The sequence below is a fragment of the Oxyura jamaicensis genome, chromosome 20 (genome assembly GCF_011077185.1).
Source record: "Oxyura jamaicensis isolate SHBP4307 breed ruddy duck chromosome 20, BPBGC_Ojam_1.0, whole genome shotgun sequence".
Lineage (NCBI taxonomy): Eukaryota > Metazoa > Chordata > Aves > Anseriformes > Anatidae > Oxyura > Oxyura jamaicensis.
Genome location: NC_048912.1, coordinates 12,298,305 through 12,320,725, shown reverse-complemented (window position 1 = coordinate 12,320,725; position 22,421 = coordinate 12,298,305). Strand labels below are relative to the sequence as shown.

Genomic DNA, 22,421 nt, shown 5'->3' with positions numbered 1-22,421 from the left:
TTTTCTGAACATGGGCACTGTGTGTCGAAGGTGATGCAGTGCTCCCTGAGCCCAGGTGTGTGTGTGGTTTTTCTTTTCCTTCTCCTGGAAGTAAAGTTCAGTTCCTTTTTTTGCTTTGAGAAGAGAATTTCAGAGAATTTCCTCCGAAGACTGGAAAAGTGTATCTTCTATGTGATTTCAAGAGCACGCATCCATTAACTCCTCAGTGTCTGTCTCAGCTACAAAATTAACAACAAACACTTATTAAAAGTCTGCATTCATTAATGATGGTTCTGAGTGGGTCTGGATCAGACCATGGGCTGTACCGTGGGTAGCGAGCAAAATCTCTGAAGTTTCAACCAATTTGTTCTTCAGTTCAGTATCAGAAATGCTGCTGTTGCTTTTGATCTGATAGGATATTTTGTAGGTTTTGTATTTCACAGCTCCAGGAGAGTTTCAGTCCTTCATGCAGGTATGGCAAGCATGGGCATTCCTTCCTATGGTCCTTGTGCTGGGTGCGTGCCGCAGTTCCAGCACACGGCCTGGTGTGTGAGCAGTCCCTGAGCAGTGCAGCGCTTGCTCTGAGCCGGGCTGACACCTGGCTGTGTCTGCTGGGTGTGCTCGTCGGGGTGGCGCTTTGCTGGACCCTGCAGCTCCTCAGGACAGGAACCTACAGAAGCCTGCTGTACCTGCAGGGCGTTGAACTCCATCATTCCAGCTCTTGCACGTGTTATTAATCCAGTTTTCTAGGCTTACCATCTGTGGTTCTCTCAAATGTAGAGGTTTCCTGCAAGAGGGAAGCTGCGTGTCTCAGGAGTTACCCAGGGTGGTCTGCAAAAGTTACAGGATCACTTTTTATTCTTCTATCTTTATTATTCTGATATGGATTTTTTTTCTTTAGCATTTGCTAAGGCATGACATCTTTCAAAGGAAGGGAAAGGTGTTAGAAGAAAGCCTGGTTTGTGTTTTTCTGACATGTCATATGGGCAGAGCTCTTCACATTTTATTCCACTGCATGATTTTACAACTTCTATTAATTTAAGAAAAAAAAGAACAAAACCCTTTAAAATAGAAATGCCATTAGCAAATAAAATACAAATAGCAAGAGGCAAAGAAGACACAATGCAGTCATACCGCTATGCCATATCATAATGAACTTTTCCACCCAAAAGGTCCAAAAAGTCTCTTGAAAATTAGCAGAACTGGAAAGTTCTCTGCGACAAGAGTACGTGAGATGACCATGGCACTAGTTAGGAGGACAAATCCTTTTCGGTGTAAGGAGAAGTCCAACTCAATTTTGCTAATCCTTCATTTGGAGCCGTGATGAATTGTTTAATTCAAACTAAAATAGGAGCTTCTTTCAGGATTCTGTTAAGCCTCAAACTTCTAACAAAAATAGTAATTAATTTTAATTTTAATTAGCTTTGTAATGAGGGCCTTGGAAAGAATGCTAGAATGTTTGCATTTTTAATAGCGATTATGATTTTTGTAGTACATATTATTAGACTTCCTGGGAAAAAAGGCAGAGATATTTAATTTGTGCAGGGATTTTATTGTCACTTCTTTCTAATAGAACATCTGCAATGATCTTTGTTAACTGATTGGCCTGAAATAGCAATTCAGCCACTTGGGGAACAAAAACCTGGATTGTAAACCTGAAACAAAAAGTATTTCTCATTCTTATGTAAACGTGATGTTGAGTTTATGGAGAAGTGAAGTACCTGGGTGCAGTTCCAGCTGTCCAGTACCTGCTGGTGGTTTCTGGTCCGGTTCATACAGCATTTGTACCCTTATGCTCTGGAGTGTGAGATTATGGTATTTCTCTGTATATCAATATTTAAAATACACATTTTGGAACTGAAAAGATATATATATTTCCTTCACATGCGAAGGTGTCTCCAGCTCCCTTTTAAATTTGTCAGCAAGGTTGGAGAGATGTGGTCAGTCAATATTTAGCTGCCCTCTCCTTGCGTTACGGGTGAATTTCTGCGCAAAGTTTCACTAAAAAAGTTCATCTCGATCTAAATTCTTACACCGTTTTTGAAATTCTCTCTATTCCAACAAGACACGATGTCAAGCAGGTAAAACGTGTGAAGTCATCGCGCTGTGATTAAAGCTTACACAAGGCTGGTCTGCTGCTGGAAATTGTCTCTGCGCGTACGCGTAGCCGGTGAAGTGCGCACAGCAATTGATCTGTCAGTGGTAGACCCGAACTTAAAGATATATTAGAAACTGTATAAATTGAAAATAACCATTTATCGAGCAGGAGCATAGTATGAAAGAGCGATTTAAACACGGACAGATATGAATGTAGCTGTGCGTGAATTACTTTTTTATTATGACTTCAGGACTTGAGCAAAGATTCAGGCTTGCCGTAGTTAGAAATCTAACAGGGCAGTGCCCAGAGCCAAGGCTTCGATTACAGCTGATTGTTTTGTCTGCCGACGGCCAAAACCTGAACTTCCTTGGTATGTTTTGTACGGCTTACGCTAACACGCTTTTCACCTGTGTCAGCAGCTGCGCTGTGTTACCGTGCAGGCATGCTGTAGTTTGCGTGGAGCTCAGGGCGAGCATCTCGCGGTCCTGGCACGGTGCTTGCCCTGCAGCAGTGGTCACCTTTGGTTTGGTGCTTATCTACGTGGGTATCTGTTACGTTGGGCTTCTGGAAGGAGGAAATAAACTACTCCCGTAAAGAACTTGGGTGGTGTGTTAGCCCTTCAGTGCTGCAGGGAACCCCAGAATTGTGGTGTGTAAGAAAAAATATTTCTTACGGATGTCAATTGACTTGTGTGTGTTTCAGGGCTTAAGCGAAGCCTTATATAATTGTGCTTGGCCTTTTGATTTGCTAAAAATTAAATGGTAATCAGCCAGATTTAATATTTGACGTTGTCTTGAAACAGTTCCTCTAATCAGACTTATGCTGTCCCCATGTCTTCAGTTATAATAATACTGGAGATTTCCACTGATGCAGTGTTCAGTTTCTTCAGCTGATTATTAAGAAAGGGCAACAAGAATTCATCACCTAAGATTTCGTATTTGCACAATGGGAGATTATTGCCAAGTTCTTTTTGTGCAGGATTGAGCTTGGCGTGCTAGCAAGTCACTTCCTAGGTTTTAAACTACTGGATTTCTGTCTTTTTTGGTTTTTGTGCTGTTAGCCCTGTTTCTGTGTTGAGAGGCTGATGGTGAGAAGGTAGTGATGGTTCTAATGAGCAGCAGAGAGGAGCAAGCTCTGAGGTTTTAAAAGTTCTTGTAAGCCGTGCTGGTGTTGCGTGGCTTTGCTGTTGTAATTAAAATGCATCTCTTGACATAAGTCACAGGAAAAAAGACCTTACTTTTTGTGATGGCATGGGAAATTGTTTTCCAGGCTTGACAGCTAAACTTAATTGTATTTAGTTCTGCAGTCTTCAAGATTATAAAGATTTTCCCCTCCACCACTCCTTCAGAAAGACAACTTGAGAATATTTGCTTCTAGGTACACCTCTTGTCTGTAGCACGTAGTGCTCCCCCCTTAATGCTTCTAAACAAGCTGTGATAGAAATTTACCTTTTTGATGTAAATGAGCTTTTTGATGTAAATTTTGATGTAAATTAACATCTGTGTAATACTAATATAATAATGTTTTCTTTTTGATCTCATATTTGTAAAAATCAGTATATGGATTTTGTAGCTGAGCGCTCATTTTCAAACCATCCAAGCAAACTTTTTAAGGCGCTGTCTGTAGACATTTCAGCACTTCATGCAACTGGAAAACCGAATGAAAGCTTGATTCTTTTGTGGTAGTCGTGCTATGAGATTCCAGAGAAGAGATCTATCTCCACGTATTGTTGGGGAGCATGTATAGACTTTTTATCCACTGAGTAACAACGAAAAATGTCTGGTTTCGGTAGTGCCTCTTCATTTTCGTGGTGAAGTTTCCTCCCGTAGGTCGTTGCTCCAGCAGGCTAACAAGTTTTGGGAGCCCAGTTTGTTTCCTTGGGTGGCTTATTCAGAGCTCACGAATTCCTGAGTCTCTCATGGACTGACTGAGACATGAGGAATGATTGAACGAACCCTTGAAAAAAGTTGATGTTGTCCTGATCCTGTATGTGCTTCTAGAAAGAGACTAGCATCTGAAAATCTGCCTGTTCGGGTCTGGTTCCCTGGAGCTATCCGGTGAGGTTAAGTGCATTGATCGGAGTGACTGAGCAGGGAACGGCTGCCTCGTTTCCCTCCCCGTTTTATTTCCCTTTTGGGGTGTAACATGGCACAGTGCAGTCTGCTGCTGATGCACATGAGAAAAATTACGATTTTATAACCGCTTTCATTACTAAATTTGTTGCAGGGAAATTAATTTAGAACTTAGACAATTGTGTTCCTGTTGCTGGTGAAACCTAGTTTGATTTTAATTTCTCAAAAAGTAACAGGAATCTTCCATAATGGGAAGGTTTTGTTTTAGTTGCTGTGTTAAATAAAACATCTTTTACTAAAAAAACAGGAGCAATTTTTATGTGATTGCTAACTTGAACCTCTGGTCTCATGAAATACTTGGTCGGGAGGGGGGTGACTCGTGTGTGCTGATGCACACCATACAGAGCATGTTGATGAATAAAGAGTCCTTCTGCAGTTAAGCTATTCTGCACAGAATATGGTAACACATCGGGGTATTTTTGCTTTTATTCTAAACTACTTTTGCTAGCTGTGTAGTACTTCAACAGTGCATTCATTCCACTTACATATCCAACTTGGATAAACTGAAAAAATGTGTTCTTTCACATTTGAAAAGGACAGTATGTTTCTTACTAATTTCTTTTTTAACAGGCATGGTCCTTGTGCGCAGTGAGAATGGGCAGTTGCTGATGATCCCTCAACAAGCCTTGGCGCAGATGCAAGCACAGGCACATGCCCAGTCTCAGCCTCAGAATACTATGACTCCTCGTCCTGCTACACCTACCAGTGCTCCTCCAGTACAGATATCGACGGTGCAGGTTTGTTCACTGATTCTCAGCGTTTTTTTTTTTTTAAAAAAAAGAAAAAAAAGAAAAAAGAGGTTTTACCTGAGAAGAATACACCAGAAAGTAACGTGTGTTGTTAGTGACTTGAAGAAGCCATTGATGAACCTGGTGATATACAGACTTTCCCATGTGGCATGGGCATTGAGTTTTGTTTGGAATCTGTTACAATTGGCTGGCCTTCATCAAAAATATTGTTACTTGTATGCGTGGCATTAAGTTGAAAACTTCTTTATATCAATAAAACCATTCAAGTTTATAATTGGTTATAATGGTTAAATGGTTAATAAGGGATCGGTAGATTATATTTAAATTTAGGAACTACCACGTTTGATATTTTTTTCTCTCTCCCTAGGCTCCGGGAACGTCTATTATTGCACGACAGGTGACACCAACTACTATTATCAAGCAAGTGTCTCAGGCTCAAACAACAGTGCAACCCACCACAACGCTACAGCGTCCTCCTGTTGTGCAAGTAAGTCTGTAGAAACGGAAGGTATGCCTGAGGTACCTCGCTTGTTAAGATAAGGTGAAAGCCCTGAAACTGCCAGACATACAGGAATTATAATTGGAAGCTTAGTGCATGGAAGAAATATCTTATGGATTATCCTTTCTAAAACATTTTCAGATCCTAATTTACTTCAGATTTTGGATGAGGATATAAAAAAATATATGATTTTTAAAATGTTTATTTTTTCATATTATGCCTATCTGCATATATATGTAAAAGTGTCCTGCTATAAGTTTTTATAATTGCAGAACTGGCCAAAATAAAGTAACTTTTATGCCTTCTCCCTCAAAAAAGTGACACTATTTTCCTTTGGATTTGGAGCTTTGGCAGTAATCCTCTGATGGATCTGAAGTCCTCCAAATCCCACAACAAACTTTACAATTACAAACAAAACAACAAGCAAAAACTTGCCCTGGTAGCCTTCTCTTCCACAAGACTTCTCCCTCTTCTGAGTTTGTGCTTTGGTTTGTGTACTTGTGGAGATTCTAATAGCCCTAGGATAAATCATGATGTCTTAGTATGGTGATGTCTCTTCTAATTGATCAGCCTGTATTATTGAAAGGCTTTCTTGTTGATTTATTTTTTTTTGAGGGGGAGGAAGGGGAATACCAAGTTTAAGTTGCAGTGCACAAGTGTGAAATTCTCCCTTTGACTTCCAGGCAACAATGCGATGTGATTGCTGTTGCCTAATCATATAATTGTGCTTTCTTCATCCTTGGAGCAGAGAGGATTAGAGCAGTTTTTTCTGTGCACCCTGTTAACCTTTTTCCCTCTCAGATCCTTTGCCTATGCCAGTGGTCTTTCCAAGTCTAAGAGTTAATTTACCCGGGTCTCACTCATCTACACTGCTGTTGTACTGAAGGAAAAAGTCATTCCATCTGCATATTTTTTTTCCTGTAATGAGCATATCACGGTCTTCATTTATCCTTATTACGAAAGAATGTGACATGTTAAATCCTTACCTCCTTTTCTGTCTCCCAGATACCAATGAAAGTTATCTTTGGCACCACTGGAGCCTTTTTCTTTGTGTATATTTATATAAAGAGCAAGTTTATAAATAAATTGTTAAAGTTCTGTGAGCCAGCTTTAGCTTGATAAGAATTATTGTTTCTCTGATTGGGTTGTCAGTAGTAATTAGAATGTGTTGGAAGTCTGAGTGGGACTGCACGTCTGAAAAGCTCTTGTTTACAATGTTGTTTCTTTAAGGGTGGTATTCCTACCTTGAATTACCAACTTGTCTCTGAGAGTAGAAAAATGTTTTGTCTTGTTCATCAAAAAGACCTAGGGAATAGCAAAGCTTTTGTGCCCATTGTGCTTTTTAAAAAAGTCTCCCTTTGAAAGTGGCATTTAAGGGAACAGGGAAAAATAGTTACTGCATTGACAGAAATGTAGTGCTTTTTTTAATCATGTTGTAAAACAACAGAGTACCAGGGTATGTTTATGGTATTATTTTGTGATTTTATTGAGTAACCAAAAATCCTGCAATTGTTAATCAACTTTTGCCATTTCAGTTTTGAATGCGTAGTGTTTTGTGCCATCTGGTGGCTTTTTCTTTCCTCTGCAGCAGATAGCAGATGAGCAACTTCTTTTTTATAGTAGCTGTGAAAGAAGATGCCCACTGCCCTGCGGCTTGGTTAATTTGATGGTTTGATGGGAAACAATCAGGTACATTCCAAGTATAATAATCTTATGTTTGTATTTTCTGCAGCCTCAGATTGTTCTGGGTGGTACTGCACAAACAACTACTTTGGGGACAGCAACAGCTGTACAAACTGGAACTCCTCAGAGAACAGTGCAAGGAACGACGGCAACCTCCACTGCTGCCACAGTAAGATACTGAGTGCATTTAGAAACCCTTTTATTACAACCATGTATGTGTATCTATACACATACACACACAGGCACTACTCTCCACTCAGATCAGTAAAGATGTAAGAGTTCTGTTACCTGATGGTCTTGGGAAAACAGTAAACTTTTGGCAGTACCATATAACTTACAAAGTGAGAACACTTTTTTAATTCAGGGACCTGAATTAATAAATATTATTATTCAGTGATGGACTAGAGAAGGACTTTATTTCTCAGAATTCAGGTCAGAGTATTTATTACAAAGAATTTATTATCTCTTCTGTTTCCCTTCTACTCTCCCTGCCCGCCTCCATCAGGAAACTATGGAAAATGTGAAGAAATGCAAAAACTTTCTATCCACATTAATAAAACTGGCATCATCTGGAAAACAGTCTTCAGAGACTGCGGCTAACGTGAAAGAATTGGTACAGAACCTGCTGGTAAGGAAAGTTCATATGAAAGTTCATTAAAAGTTGTAAGAAACAATATGTGGGCACAAAAACAATATGTGGAAACAAAACTGAGTGTTTATGATGAGGAGAAAGTTTCTAAAATGTGAGAGAAACCAAACACTGCTTTTTCTAAATTAAAATATATGCATGGATTTTCTTTTGAAGCTTGTAAATCACTTCTTTTTGAAGCTTATTGCTGCTCATATTCATGCATGAGAACCTAACCATGACATTTGTTAACTTATTGTAATGGACCTATGCAAGTTAAATTTAAGTGCAAATAATATAAACGATGACTCTTTAAATTCTATGATTTTTATTGATAAAGCAATGAATAAAAATATGAATTATGAAATGTCAAGAAAGACAGTGCAGCTAGTTCAATAGGAAACCACAAACTTTTACAAAATAATAGTAAATAATATTACCTGAAACTAATGTTAAAGCTTGACGTACTTAATGTTTATAGAATAAGCAGTAATACTGCTTAGCCTAGTTGTGAGCAGCCTTTAATGTGAGGCAGAGCTGTGTATTCCCGATGTTATCACGAGATAACCAGTGGTGGTCATAAACCAAATTTCAGAGTATCCTCCTAAGAGGAATATACAGCTAGTTTTGTGACAGATATGCCACCTTAGTATATGATGGACACACCTTTAATTATTTGAAATGGAGGAGCTATAGTACTTTGGAAAAGAGAATACCAGAGATGGGGCTGCCAGGCTGTTCAGAGCAGTTGATAGTTCTTGATAATTCTCTGTGGCTGACGTCTTAAAACTGCATTCAAAAATCATTGCTATGATAAAACTTGATAACTAAAATTAGTGGGGGATGATTAAACTGCTTATTTCCTATAGACTGCTAAGACTTACATTTTTTGCTTGGTGTTGAATGAATGTAAAAGGTAATTTCTGCAAGTTCATTTATTTTGCTTTTCTGTTCTGAAGGATGGAAAAATTGAAGCAGAAGACTTCACCAGTAGGCTCTACAGAGAACTTAATTCTTCACCTCAACCTTACCTTGTGCCTTTCCTGAAGGTAACTTGTGTTCACAAGTCCTCATGTGCTTATCTGCCTGCAGCAGTGAGCACAAGCACATCTTTTACCAGTACAGATGGAATTCTGAGATAATGTAGATGGAAGTTGTAAATGGTGCCTTGTTAGATTTCTGCTCCCTTAAAACAATATTTCTGTCTCCTGGTTCCAAAGATTTGTTAGCATGATTCATTGGCACAACCAATAATATAATTTCTTCTAGTGTCAAATCATACCTACTTTAAGAAATCTGAAAAGTGTGGGTTGCCTTTCTATTACTTACAAGCTGTTTCTTTCCATAGCACCAAGCCTATGAATTGATTTATTATCATCCCTTTAGTGTCTTAAAAAAAAAAAGGAGGGATAGAATGATACAGAAAACTGTACCTTCTGGACAAACTCATGCTCTTATGCTGTATACCATATATTCATACAGATAAATGGGAAATTTGTCATCTCTCAATAATAAACACCATTTGTCCTAAATTTTATAGTAATTCGACACATCTCAAAATAATGTTTATTCTGAAACATTTACCATCTGAAAAATCAGAGAAAGCAGATCAGCACTTTATGGTAAGAATATAACTTTGCTTGACTAATGTATGATTAAGGGATATAGTTGTAGGTGTTTGTTGACGTTTTTGAATTCTTAAATACTTGTTCATACGTGAGTTGTTCTCAAGGACAAAAATTGTTACTGTAAGTAACTAATGTAAGAATTCAGTAAAAGTCTGCAATCTTCTAAGCCATCACATCTCATAGGTTGGTATATGCAGTCAAGTGAGGCAGCATGAGCTTAGACTGTTAAATATGTACCAAGGGTTCCAGATGGGCTCAATATCCTTAGAAGCCTGATGCCCAGGTTTCCACAACTAAAGGTGCTGTTGCTCCGTCTAGCTGCTGTCACATTTTCTCTTCTGATGTAGATGTCCATGCAGACCAATGCAGCACACTGACATTAAATGCATAGCTTTTTATGATTAATGTTTTCTTCTGTTATCTAGCATTAAGATACTCAAACAAATTCTTTCCCTTCCTCCTTTCAGAGGAGTTTACCTGCCTTGAGACAGTTAACACCAGACTCTGCAGCTTTCATTCAGCAAAGTCAACAGCAGCAGCCAACAACGCAAGCAACGACTGCACTTACGGCAGTGATGCTAAGCCCGTCGGTTCAGCGCACAGCAGGGAAGGCGACTGCAACTGTAACGAGTACTCTCCAACAACCTGTAATCAGCCTAACTCAGCCTACACAAGTTGGTGTTAGTAAACAAGGGCAGTCTACACCACTGGTACGTAAGTTGAAGCGCGTCAGCTGTTACTACACAGTTGTTTTTTCAGAATGCAGTGAGTTTTCTTCACAAATTGGTTGTTTACTTCAGTCGGATCTTTAACCTTTTTAGAGAAGAGAGCTACTAAGAAGAAAAAAGGTATAATTTAAAATCCATTCACGATTAAAGTACTGTATTTCCTGCTTTACCAAGAAATATTGACAGATTTTCTCAATCACTGCATCCCATGAGAGCAGTGTTACGGAGCATTTTCCACTTCCCCTTTTCTTAAGTCTAACAACAAATTACCCCAAAAGAGGAAAGAGAAGAAGTTTCTTATGCCTTCATATAAACCTTAATGAAAACCCTGTAAGAATAGTGTAATATGTACCGCCTTTTTTCCTGTTCTCATAAAACAAAGCAGTGTCTGCACACAAGCTTATTCTAGGTTATGTATTAATATATGTTATTAAACTGCTCGGGTTTCTTGCTTAGTACATGAATATTGCGTGTAGAACATTTGCCATTCATCTGAGCTTCTCTATCCATAAATTTTTAAATAAGATGAAAAGAAGAGATTGCTTTTGTCAATTCATAAATACTTTTTACTTAACTTGAAAGAAAATTTGTGATCATATCAGTTTTGTGGTCTTTATAGCATAGACATTACAGCAAGGTGTTAAGGATCTAGGTAAGAAATAGAAATTGAACGCTATATATATTTCTATATCTAATGTAGAAGCCACAGGTAGAAGTTTTAACAGGATTGTTCCGATTATAGTTTTTTTTTTTTTTTAATAGCAGTAAGGCTTTTTTTGTATCACAGAAAACGGATTAGTTTTCCACTGAGTAATAATTTGTCTAAAGAAACTCAAATACCTTAAAATGTGCTTATTCTAGATCAATGAATGGATGTGTTAAGATGATAACAATTTACAAGTTTATTGTTAGACTTGTTACTTCCCACCAGATTCTTAGCCTTAACTGTTTCAGATTGTTCACAGTTCTTCTTTCTACTTCTCTGCAGGTTATCCAACAGTCTCAAAAAGCAGGGACATTGATAAGGCCTCCACAGGTAACGTTGACACAGACGCCGATGGTAGCGTTGCGGCAACCACATAGTCGTATTATGCTTACTACTCCTCAACAAATCCAACTGAATCAACTTCAGACAGGTAGGAGGTCAAGATATTTAGTATATGTTGTATTGATAGCACTAACTGATGTCTGTTTTGTTACTGTCAGTTCTCAAGTGCCCTGTAGCTGTATGCTGGCTATTAGTACAGATAAAATTTTCAGTGCATATTGCCATAGTGGCTGGGGTTGCAAATATGTTAGGGCAGCACTTACAGTCAACTAAAATGTCTGGGAGCTGGAAGTGCATGGGAGGGTCCTGCCTTAGATGGGTGAAATGCTGGTAGAAACTGAATCTTTGTGCCAGGCCCCTGCTGTTACTACCCATGACTGGCATGTAAATCTGAACTCTGAAATTTGATGTACAAATGTTGTCTGTCTTCTTGCAGTACCTGTGGTAAAACCAACAGTATTACCTGGAAACAAGGCTATTGCCACTGTTTCAACACAAGTAGCTGCTGCTCAGAAGAATAAACTGAAAGAACCTGGGGGAGGTTCTTTTAGGTGAGGAACCATATGCTTATTTGTACTTGTACTGCCTGGGCAACCTGCTGAGCTCAGTGGGATCCTTTCTGCGTATTCCAGTGGTGCTGAATCAGGCTAGGTACACTCGCAAGATCTAGAAGTGAATTTTCTGTAGCAGATTTGCTACTTAAAGACTTGTACAAACAGCTGTGGGTATACTTGTGCCAGACTGGTTTTAGCATTTAGCTGGCACTAAGGATAGAAATCAAACCTCACAAACAATTCTTGTCTGGACAAGCAAATAGAATTCATTCCTTTGCTCCTGCCAACTCTGTTCAGGTCGTTCAGATGTATAGCCTGTTTTACAGTGATGAGTGCAGTTCATTATTGTTTGGTGGTAGTGATGTCTAGTCTCCTGTTTCTCAAGATGCTAAAATGTTGCATAAGAAAAGACCTTAAGAAAAACAGTTAGGAAGTGCAAAATGGCAAAAATACTTTGGAATCAAATGTTAGTTTTATTTTAGTGTATAATAAAAGCAAATAAAATGTAAAAATGAAATAAAATATCCAGATTTGTTGTGGAACTTCTGTGCAGTTGAGGTTTTGTAGCAGCGTGTGTAGATACAAGAAGTAAATGTTATGGTTGTAATGAGTTTTCATTTCTTAAGGGATGATGATGACATTAATGATGTTGCATCAATGGCTGGAGTCAACCTGTCAGAGGAAAGCGCTCGAATATTGGCGACAAACTCTGAGCTAGTGGGCACGTTAACAAGGTCCTGTAAAGATGAAACCTTCCTCTTCTCAGCACCTTTACAAAGAAGGATATTAGAAATAGGTAAGTTAATGTTTCTAGAGCTTTAAGAAACAAATTTCACTACTGTTGGGTGTACTTGAAGACGTTTTCCATGTAAATTGATTTGAATAGTTTTAAAGTTGCTCGAGTAGTTACCTTTTGTATATTTGGATGCTTGTGTGGGCAGTCATTCAGCTTATGACGGTAGAAGAACAGTATAAGCAATAACAAAGCTATAGAAAGATTTTCTAAAATGATGGCAACTTAACATCAAAATTACTGGACCTGGTTAAAATTCTGACTGTATAAAATGATAGAGCAACTAAAATAATTAAATTTGTTTAAAAAAAGATAAAAATCCAGAAACAATTTTATCATTTATTTATGCAAGAGTTTAAAAATGATAGCATAACTAAAAGTGTTCTTCAGTTGCTTGTTTTACTGTGACATGCAACATTCGTTAAGTCGTAAATTTTGTTAAGCTAACGTAAACTTTTATATGTATACCATTTCCTGTCTAATGCTTGTTCTCAGAAATACACGATGGCCTTATTTTTTTGAAGTGCTTAAATTTCCATGATTGAGATTGACCAGATGTTTAGCTGCATGTTATGATTTTTTTTTACAACTTTCTGTCCTGATCGTAGGTAAAAAACATGGAATAACAGAAATCCATCCTGATGTAGTTAGCTACGTATCACATGCTACACAACAAAGACTACAAAACCTAGTGGAAAAATTATCAGAGACTGCTCAACAAAGGAACATTTCTTATAAGGTAACTGTATTTTATTGCACAGATAAAACTGCACAGATTCCATGGGCTTTTAGGGTTGGCTGTGATACATGTGTTTAGATGTTCTTCATTCTGTGAAGTTAGTTTATTGTCTCTGACTGATTTACATTACACTAAGATTATTAATATACATAGATGATTAGAATACTTCAGCTTGCCTTTGCAAATTTTTTTTCAAACCAATGTTTAGGAGCTGTCCTCACCCCTTTATTATGTCAAATGTTTAAAGTCTGAGTGATCGTACAATGAGAGAGGCAGATAAAAGATGTGATTTAGTATTGTTCACCCCACCCAAGCATTATGTGCCATCTGGTAAAGGTCAGTCAGCATCAAGTCTCCCAGTGTAAGGCTGCATGATGTGATGGATGAGTATTTTTCATTTCCTTTCTTCAAGCGTACAGCATCTTTGCAAACAAGCTTTTTGATCTCCTACTGAAACTACATAGAGGTGCTCATCTCCAGAAGCCTTTTTTATGCTCAGTGATGATCTATTTGTAGAGTCCTTGTGTTCTTTTATTTCTGTAATTCAATCTATATAAGCCCAGCAGGTACTGGGAGAAGGACTTGGGGGGAGGAAGGTGAATCATTGAACATGCAGTTAATATTCCCTTTCAAGGAAATATTCTTTGGCTATGCTGACCTTCCAAAAAGGTATACAGTAAGTCACAGAAGTACAACTCTACAACTGCTCGAGCATGAAGAGGATGCAGCAAAATTTAGCATTGAGGCTTACACCACATTATATCCTTCCTTCTCCCCATGTGAGCATATAGGAGAGAAAAATATATCATATTTTCTTCTCCTTTTTGATGATAACCCATGTTAAACAAGGCACTTTGTATGGGACGAAGTGACTGAATGTAAAATGAGCTGTTTCACCTGCTCTTCGTGCATGTGGCCACGTTGTATTAGAATGAACAGACTGCACCTGTTGTTAATGCTGCTGGGATCAATGTGGGACTAGGGAGCACTGCTCTGAATTCTCAAGAGACTTCTATCTGACAGATGTGTGTTCTTAATAGATGCAAATGCCTCAGCATTAAAAAATAACAAAAAACAGTTCTCTCTGAAATCTGTTTGTGAGGTTAAAGCCGTGATGATATTAGCATAGAAGTCAAAATCTGATGAATTCATGGAATAGAACAAAATGCTTTTAAGAGCTCTAGCTGGTTTGACTGGTGTAAATATACACTTGCTATTTGTTTGAAAAGGACAAAGTGAACACTTAGCTTTAAATGTATATGTTCTTCTACAGTACAGTACAAGCTAACAGCTTTGTTTTTAAGATATGTAATGAGAAACATATTTGCTCTGTTTTCAGGATGATGAAAGATATGAACAAGCAAGTGACGTTCGGGCACAGCTCAAGTTCTTTGAACAACTTGATCAAATAGAAAAGCAGCGTAAAGATGAACAAGAAAGGGAAATTTTAATGCGTGCAGCAAAGGCAAGTGCTTGGATTTCACACATTTTCAGTGTCATTTTTGACGTCAAAAGTGCAGAGTTTCTTTGCATTTTAAAGGACGTGATGAAGAGAAAGACTCTAATCTTCAGATATAGAACTTGATGAATGTGTTCTTTAGATACAGCTGTGTTCTGCTTTCCTTGGTAAAGCACGTGAGACAGCTGCTCTACCATTCTCATTGCATTTCTCAGATTTAGTAGATCTTAAAAACTAGTCCTTGCCTTTTTCATTGAGGAAAAAAGTTTATTCTATATAACTTGGTGGTACGCATAAATGAAATGGTATAGAAAGGCTACAAGTATTTTGGAGAATAGAAAGAAAATTCAGAAATGATGATGAAATATAATGGATAGGGAGCAGTTGATGTAAGCATTAGACTTTGTGGTTGTACTCAGTGACCTGAATATAGGATGAGTATGACTTCCTAGGCAGGAGCACTCTAGAGACAATTCACAAAATAACCCAGGACTTCTGATAAGTTCATGTTGTGTTATTGTGTTATTAATCTACTCCCCACAGAAATTTAAGAAAAGCTTTCATACACTGTGTAAAACTTATGTTTAATTGCTTTTGTAAACAATTTTTTTTTCTTCCCTGGCTCTTCCATGTTCATCGTTTATCAACATAGTCTCGATCTAGACAAGAAGATCCAGAACAGCTTAGGTTGAAACAGAAGGCCAAGGAGGTAAGTGTTCACTTCAACATAAACTTTTCTTAGCAAAATTAAAAGAAAAAAGATTAACTGTACTTGTTTTTACAAATGCAGATGCAGCAACAGGAGCTAGCACAGATGAGACAGAGGGATGCCAACTTGACTGCATTAGCTGCAATTGGTCCCAGAAAGAAGAGGAAAGTGGATTCGCCAGGATCTGGATCAGGGACAGAGGTATGGTGCAATTGCAATCCTTGGTTTTGCTGTGTCACTCAGTACAAGTCTTTTTCTTCAGAGATTTCTTTGCTAGTTTGTAGAAGTTTTTGAGTAGCAGAAGTGTATTTTGAAATGTGCTAAGATTTGCTTGCTACAAGGCCAGAATCAATTTTTAGCATCAGTGTAATGGCATAGGGGACAAAATTTGAGTACTCATATTTCCCAATTCATGAAACTTGAGGAATGTTAGAAAGCCATCACTGTTCTCTCAAGTCTGTGCTTCTTTGGACCTGGTTTTAGAACAGATTGTCATTGCTGTATCCAAACTAACCAACTAAGAGAGCAGACTAATGCCTTTAATGAGGTGGGTACAGTGGTAGAATTGAATCACTGCTGAAATTTACATCTGGACCTTTGGGTTATAGGAACTTGCCTAATTTCTTCAGCTTTTGATTAGCCTGTAGTTTTAGGATCTCTACAGCAGATCAGTTTGACTGTTTCTATTTGATTAGCATGTTCGTATACATCCCTTGTATGTTCTACCATTTAAACTTTTAAAAATTAAAAATGCCTCTACTGACAAAGCTATTGGTATGCTCAGTATTTGTTTAGTTTAACGTTCATTTAAATTCAGGTAGATTGATAGACTATCTACTGTATTTGTAAACAAGTTAATGAACATGAAATAGTATAAAATTAGTTTCTGCATGGAAGATATTTAATGAGGAATCTCTAATGCTTGAAAAGAACAAAGTCTTCTGAAACTTGTAATTAATAGGTCTAAAAGTGCTCTTCATAATTTGAGTCTTTTTTGATGCAGAGTTTTCTATCTGATAGCAAGTTACAGCTTACTAATAGGTTAATAATTCTGTTTATTTACTCCATGAACATCCCACATTTTTGCTGCTAAAGCAACTCATTCTATAGAAAAGTCTAAATTCAGAATAGTTCACCTTGTTTTATACCGAGTTACTAGAAGCAATAATTTGTGAGCTTGATATAAAATTTAAAACAATCTGAATACTAATAAATTTTATTTTTTATATTAAAAAATAAAGCCTCTTGAGCATCCTCATAAACAATTTTATGTTTTAAATGTTACTGAAATGCCTGATATTATTAATAATATATCAGGCCTGCTTATTGATAGACATGTTTTTATATAAGTTAACTAATTATTGTATTAAAGTTTTATAAACATAATTTAAAATTAGAAAAATTGCAGAATGCAGCGCTTGGAAAGATCAATATGTTTATAAATGATGTGGTCTCTGAGGAATATCCTGAAATATTTCATGGAGTGTTGATGTTGGCATTGCCTGCTTATGCATGCTCAACTGTGCAACATGAATAGTCTGTTAATGTCACTTAGGTTATGGAAAGTATTTTGCATCTACTGTGAACACTTGTTTGTATTTCATCTAAATCTGACTAATTTAGTTATCCTAGATTAATGACTTACTGGTTAACCAATTAACTACAGGTTCCCTGGAAGTCTAATCTTTTTGTCTGTTTAATTAAGAACCAGCTGCTTTTGATCTGATAGACTCACAGCTGTGCTTTTTGCTGCTGTGTCACTTAACATTTTTAAATTGAGCTCCACTTGTCACCATTTGTATGCAGTTTGTAGTTAAGGCATATTAGAAGAAGTGTGGAAAAAAAATCTACTTCGACACAGATTTGGGAATGTAAGCTTCTGTTGTCTAGGGATGGGGAATTTTATTTACATGTAAAATAACCTCTAATAATTGTACTGTTTGAAAATTCAACAAAACAGGTTGCTGCCAGTTTCGGAATTTTAGGTCCAACTGATTTTACTGAATGTTGTAAGAAAGCTTCCTAACTGATTCTGGGCCTAAAGGAGTAGCATAGTTCTCTCTTTAAAAAGACTCCTGATGTTTTACTTTTTTATTTAACATGTTATAGTCTATTTAATCTGGATTGAGCTAAGGTATATTTAAAAACAAACAAAACCAGCTAACCATTGTATCTATAGGCCTATGCTATTAACCTGTATGTGTTTGACAAAATTTATTTAGCGTCCAATGTCATCCTACGTCTTCTGATGTCCATTGAAGTAGATGGAAATTAGGCACCTAAATTGTGCAAGTGCTTTAAAGTGTCCTTTTGAAATGTGTCCTTTGTTGTTAGTGGTGCATTGGTGTAAGAAGGACGGCAGCAAGCCCAGCAAGCTATCACCTGAGGGATGATAATTTCCAGTGCAGGTTTAGATGGGTTTCTAAGTAATGTACGCAGAGCAGAAATACATTAACACGTGGAGGACTGTGTTAGAGTGTGTATCAACCGCTTATTCGCATGGCTCTCATGCTACTCAAAGTATTTTGGCTTTTCTCCACTCTGCAGTGTTCTTATTTAGAACACTTTTAAAATGGTCTAAACTGTAGGCAGATGAATCTCTAGCCACTAGTGGAGTATTTGGGCCTTCTGGTGTCACCTAGTTCTGAAGTTTTATTTAAAAAGGAATATTAGATTATTGTAGCAAATGAAATAGGATGGGAAAAAAGTATCCAGAAGTAAGTGATAGAAACATAAACTGTTCCAAATCGCTCAGAACATCTTCATTATATATAATATAAACACACAAGAGCAAGGTATCAGCAACAAGCAGCTACCAAAAATATTTCTGCTTTTAAAAGTTGAGCTCCAAGTTGGCTTTTTGGTCTCGTTGTGCCATCTACTGGCGACTGTGCCTCAATGCTGCTGCTTCCACCCTGCGGGTGAGGAAGAGCAGGGAGGCTGCTTGAGAACTTCCTTGGGGGCTGCTCCTCTGATGCTTGCTGCTCTTTAGCTGTCGCCAGCCCCAAGCCAGACTGCAGCCCAGTACTACCAAGGAGATGTCTCTGCTGCATGTGCTAGAGAACCCTGGCTGTGAGAAAACCCCAGGCTTTCTGGAAAGAGACGCTTTGTTATGGGATAGTGTTCCTGCCTAATCTGATGGCTTTAAAGCACTGCAGGATTTCCTTGCTGGTGTAAACAAAAGCATAAAAGACATAAAAGAGTTGTATTTATCACACGTATCCTACCAGAGCTGTGACTGCTGCAAGCGAGAATGCATGGGGAGTTCGCCCCAGCAGAGCTGCTCTGCAAACTCAGTCACCAGCCAGTCTATATCTAAACAGTGTGGGCATCTTGAAAGAAATCTTATATTTCTCCTCCTGTTTTTTCAAAGTAACAAATAACACTGCTTGTTTCTCTTGCCACCCTGCGTGGCACGCTACCAGTGTGTAGAGGAAGGCTAAGTGTTGCTGAATGATAGAGAGGCATTCAGAGATCATTAGGGAATGTCTGCCGGTGTCCAGAATAGCTGCTGCTTAATATAATGCTGAGCCTGGTTACAGCTGTTGTCAACAACAGGCAGAGCTTGTGGCACTCTACTGGGAAGATCAGGAGAGATCGAGGATATTCCTTGCGACCTCGCAGTCAGGCTGACAGGAGTGCTTCCCAGCTCAGCAAGAACTCCAGGGCTGCCCCTGGGATCCATCTGCTAATCTGGTGAAGAATACTGAGAGTAGTTGCCCGTGGGTTTTTGCTTGTTGGGATTGTCGGTCACTAGAGCCTCGCTTGTGTGTTTTCAAAACAAATCTGTATTAAACATCACCGATAGCTTCTAATTATTCAACTATTGTTTATAAAATAGTAATTAAAATGAAGTCTCTAATAGCATACACTGTTTGCTAGCCTCCTGGACATAGTCATTTTATCTCACGTCTTTTCTCTGAACAGGTTTGGAATACCTGTGGGCATTACCAAGTCCTGATTTCTCTGCTCTTCTCGTTCACAGGGATCTGGTTCAAATGCAGCAGTCCCAGGCAGCTCTGGAGTTGGAACAACCAGACAGTTTACGCGACAAAGGATAACGCGGGTGAACCTCAGGGACCTCATATTTTGTTTAGAAAATGAGCGAGAGACAAGCCATTCACTATTGCTATATAAAGCATTCCTTAAGTAAAATGGAAAAGATCAAGGTATTTTTGACGGAGAGCCGCCTGAGGACATTTTTTATATATTTGCAAATTACGCCTTTTTGTAACAAGCAAATGGGATATTGTTTAAAAAACAACCACCTCTTTACATGGAACAGTTTTATATTCCTGTTTATAAATAAACTCTTCAGTATAAGAGAAATACATTTCTGTAACAGTGAGGATACTTACAAGGCCTGTGGATACTATAAAAGGACAATTAAATTTTAACTCATCTCTTGATTGAGTGGCCTTCTTGCCAAACAAGCCATATATAAAGACTGATGGAATCGTTTAGCAAATAACTAGCTACCCTTTGTCAGCCCTGTAGCAGTTTTGACATTAATTGTGCATTTTAGTTCAGTTTTATTCAACTAAATCAATTATATAGGCATATGTCTACAGCAGATGACCTCATTTCATTTAGCTTTTTTTTTTTCAAACAGTCAGTTAGCAAAGCAAACTGATTTTTTAAGAATATTTATCTTTCCCCAAAGTGTTCAAAATCTAGAGGGATATACAGTTAATTTTAAACATAACCTCAATTTTAATCACATTATTGCTTATTAGAGGCCCTGAAATCCCATAAAGGAGGGTTACTTCTGAATGTTTTAGCAGCATCTGTACAAATGCATTTTATTTGCTATAGTTTGTAAAGCTGTAAAGTTAAAAAAGGAAAAAAAGGAAAAAAAGAGAAACCTTTTCAGCATAAATATATTTTACTTGCACTGTGTTTTTTAGCTAAAGTGAAAGCTTAGATTAAATAAAATCCAAGTTGAGAGGAATCATCAAAAGACTGTTTCTCAGTGTGAATCAAGTGTTGAAAAATGGTTGGTGTATTTTGTCAGTAATTGTACATAATTTTTGGCACATAACATAAAAATGGCTATGTAAACTATAATTATTTTGCTAAAAGACTGTATGCAAGCTGTGGGCCTACTTTAAAGATGTCCAGAGCAAAGTCCCTTCTTTGTACCTATTTTTTTATTACAAATATACTAATTGGTTCTTTATATTTTCAGAGGTTATTGTATTAAATTGTCTATTGATAGTACTTTTATGACTGTAAATACTTTGGCTTTCTTTGTGTGAACTCTCATGGTAGAATTTAACTCTCTTGCGTGTAAACTGAATGCTGATCAGTATTTTTATCAACACCTGACAACTGTTACACCCCTTTTATTTTGTCTTTTAGGAATCCTGTCTTTCCATTTTTTTTTCATGTAAATTTTGCACAGTTACTTGTTCATATGTAAATATTTTACTTTCAAAAATGAAGTTTTTAATTGCTATTGTTTTATATAGGATTGAAAGAAAATTAACTCCTTTATTAAAAACAAATTTATCTGTATTTGCTAATGTATTTTTCTCTCTAAATCTTTTCTCTTCTTGGATTTATTTTTCTTGGTACAGTAAAATACTAGTCTACCTGAGGGGATGTTGTTTCCTAAAGATGCACTTTGGTTTTTTATATTGTTTTGTTTGTCAGTGTTTTGGAGGTATGAAACTTTATGAATCTTAAAACTTCATTATTGTCTTAGGGATCTTGGACAAAGATCAATGGATAGTGGTTTTGTTTTGTTTGCTTTTTAAGCAGGGAAACTTTTTGAAGAGATCTTAAGTGTTTTGTTTTGATCCAGTAAAGATTTAATAAAATACCCTCTCGCCGAGGGCAAGCCTACTCCCTCAAACACAATTAACCACAACGGGTTTCAGAAGAAGGTATGATACTAAACAAAGAATTTGGAACACAATTATGAATATTATAATAAGGGATGCATTTTTGATTACCAATATGAAAGTCAGAGGTGTATTTCTGATGCTCTGTACTGAATGTTTAGCTTTATTTTTTTTTCCCCTCTACATGGGCAGTTAAAAAAAAAAACAACAAAAAACAAACAAACAATTTTGATGGCCCAATCCTGCTATTAGATGAATAGAAAAATCATATTATTTTGATAATTATTTCTTGTACATGGACGAACCTATCCACAGGCTACAGCAGCAAGCACACTGCTAGTGAACTGGCACTCAGCCCGGCACTGACGTAGTCCACGTGAGACCGGCTGTCTTGCTGAAAAAACGGATTAGCTCCAACAGTGATGTGTTCACCTGACATCATGCGCGACACTTACTTGAAGATTTTAATTGTTTGTGAACTCCAAACTGTCTTTGAAATTATGTAATGTTATTAAGTGGAAAGAAACTGCTTTGACTTTTGGCCAAAACATTGTCATAGCCTTCCTTTAATTGTAAAAAACAGTTGTGAATGCTAATCACCACCGACCATCCAGCAAACGAGCATGCTAACTGCAAAGCTGTGGCAGGTAAGTTGAGAAGAAACTGGCCTTCAAATGTTGCTTCCAATAAGAGGAGGCTAAGAGGTGTCTGAAAAATTGAAGTTATTACATGGTGTGCTATGCTGTGTCTTCCTTATGCAGTAGAGGTAGCGCTTGGTTTTAAATAATATCTTCTGAAGTGCACAATCAGCTCTTCACTCTGCACAAATTTTTCCTGGCTTGTAAAAGACATTAGAGAGAGAAGCTGGTAGGGCCCATCTCCCTCCTCCAGTTCAAACTGATGTCATTTTTGGCTGAAATACTGGCCCTCGACTATCGTTGGTCCTGGATTGCTTGCTGCCTCATGTGGCTGTTGGCGTACTTCTGAGATGTTCTTGTGGCAGATCAGCTGTTGATTTTGTTTTTTAATTATAAAGATAGTGACTCCCTTTTGATGCATGTCAGGAGCTTTATGTTCCAGAGCAAACCCATAGCTGAGGAGGAGTGACGTTTACAGGAACCGTGGATGTGGAGCAGCACTTGCCTAGTG

The 22,421-nt window shown here is 37.6% G+C and overlaps 1 protein-coding gene across 2 annotated transcripts in view; it reads left to right on the top strand.

Annotated features, from left to right (window-relative positions):
* The window catches only part of TAF4 (TATA-box binding protein associated factor 4), a 38,454-nt gene extending 16,634 nt beyond the window's left edge, over positions 1-21,820 (top strand). The window contains exons 3-16 of one of the 2 annotated variants that reach the window (XM_035344097.1): positions 4,780-4,946; positions 5,326-5,445; positions 7,190-7,309; positions 7,646-7,768; positions 8,728-8,817; positions 9,864-10,106; positions 11,113-11,260; positions 11,609-11,723; positions 12,353-12,522; positions 13,128-13,258; positions 14,598-14,723; positions 15,370-15,426; positions 15,508-15,627; positions 19,412-21,820. In XM_035344097.1, the coding sequence (XP_035199988.1) occupies positions 4,780-4,946; positions 5,326-5,445; positions 7,190-7,309; positions 7,646-7,768; positions 8,728-8,817; positions 9,864-10,106; positions 11,113-11,260; positions 11,609-11,723; positions 12,353-12,522; positions 13,128-13,258; positions 14,598-14,723; positions 15,370-15,426; positions 15,508-15,627; positions 19,412-19,579 (1,898 nt within the window). In that variant the 3' untranslated portion in view covers positions 19,580-21,820. Of the gene's footprint in view, positions 1-4,779; positions 4,947-5,325; positions 5,446-7,189; positions 7,310-7,645; positions 7,769-8,727; positions 8,818-9,863; positions 10,107-11,112; positions 11,261-11,608; positions 11,724-12,352; positions 12,526-13,127; positions 13,259-14,597; positions 14,724-15,369; positions 15,427-15,507; positions 15,628-19,411 lie in introns of those variants that run through there. The other variant, XM_035344098.1, reaches the window with a different exon arrangement.
* The last annotated feature ends 601 nt before the right edge of the window (positions 21,821-22,421 follow it).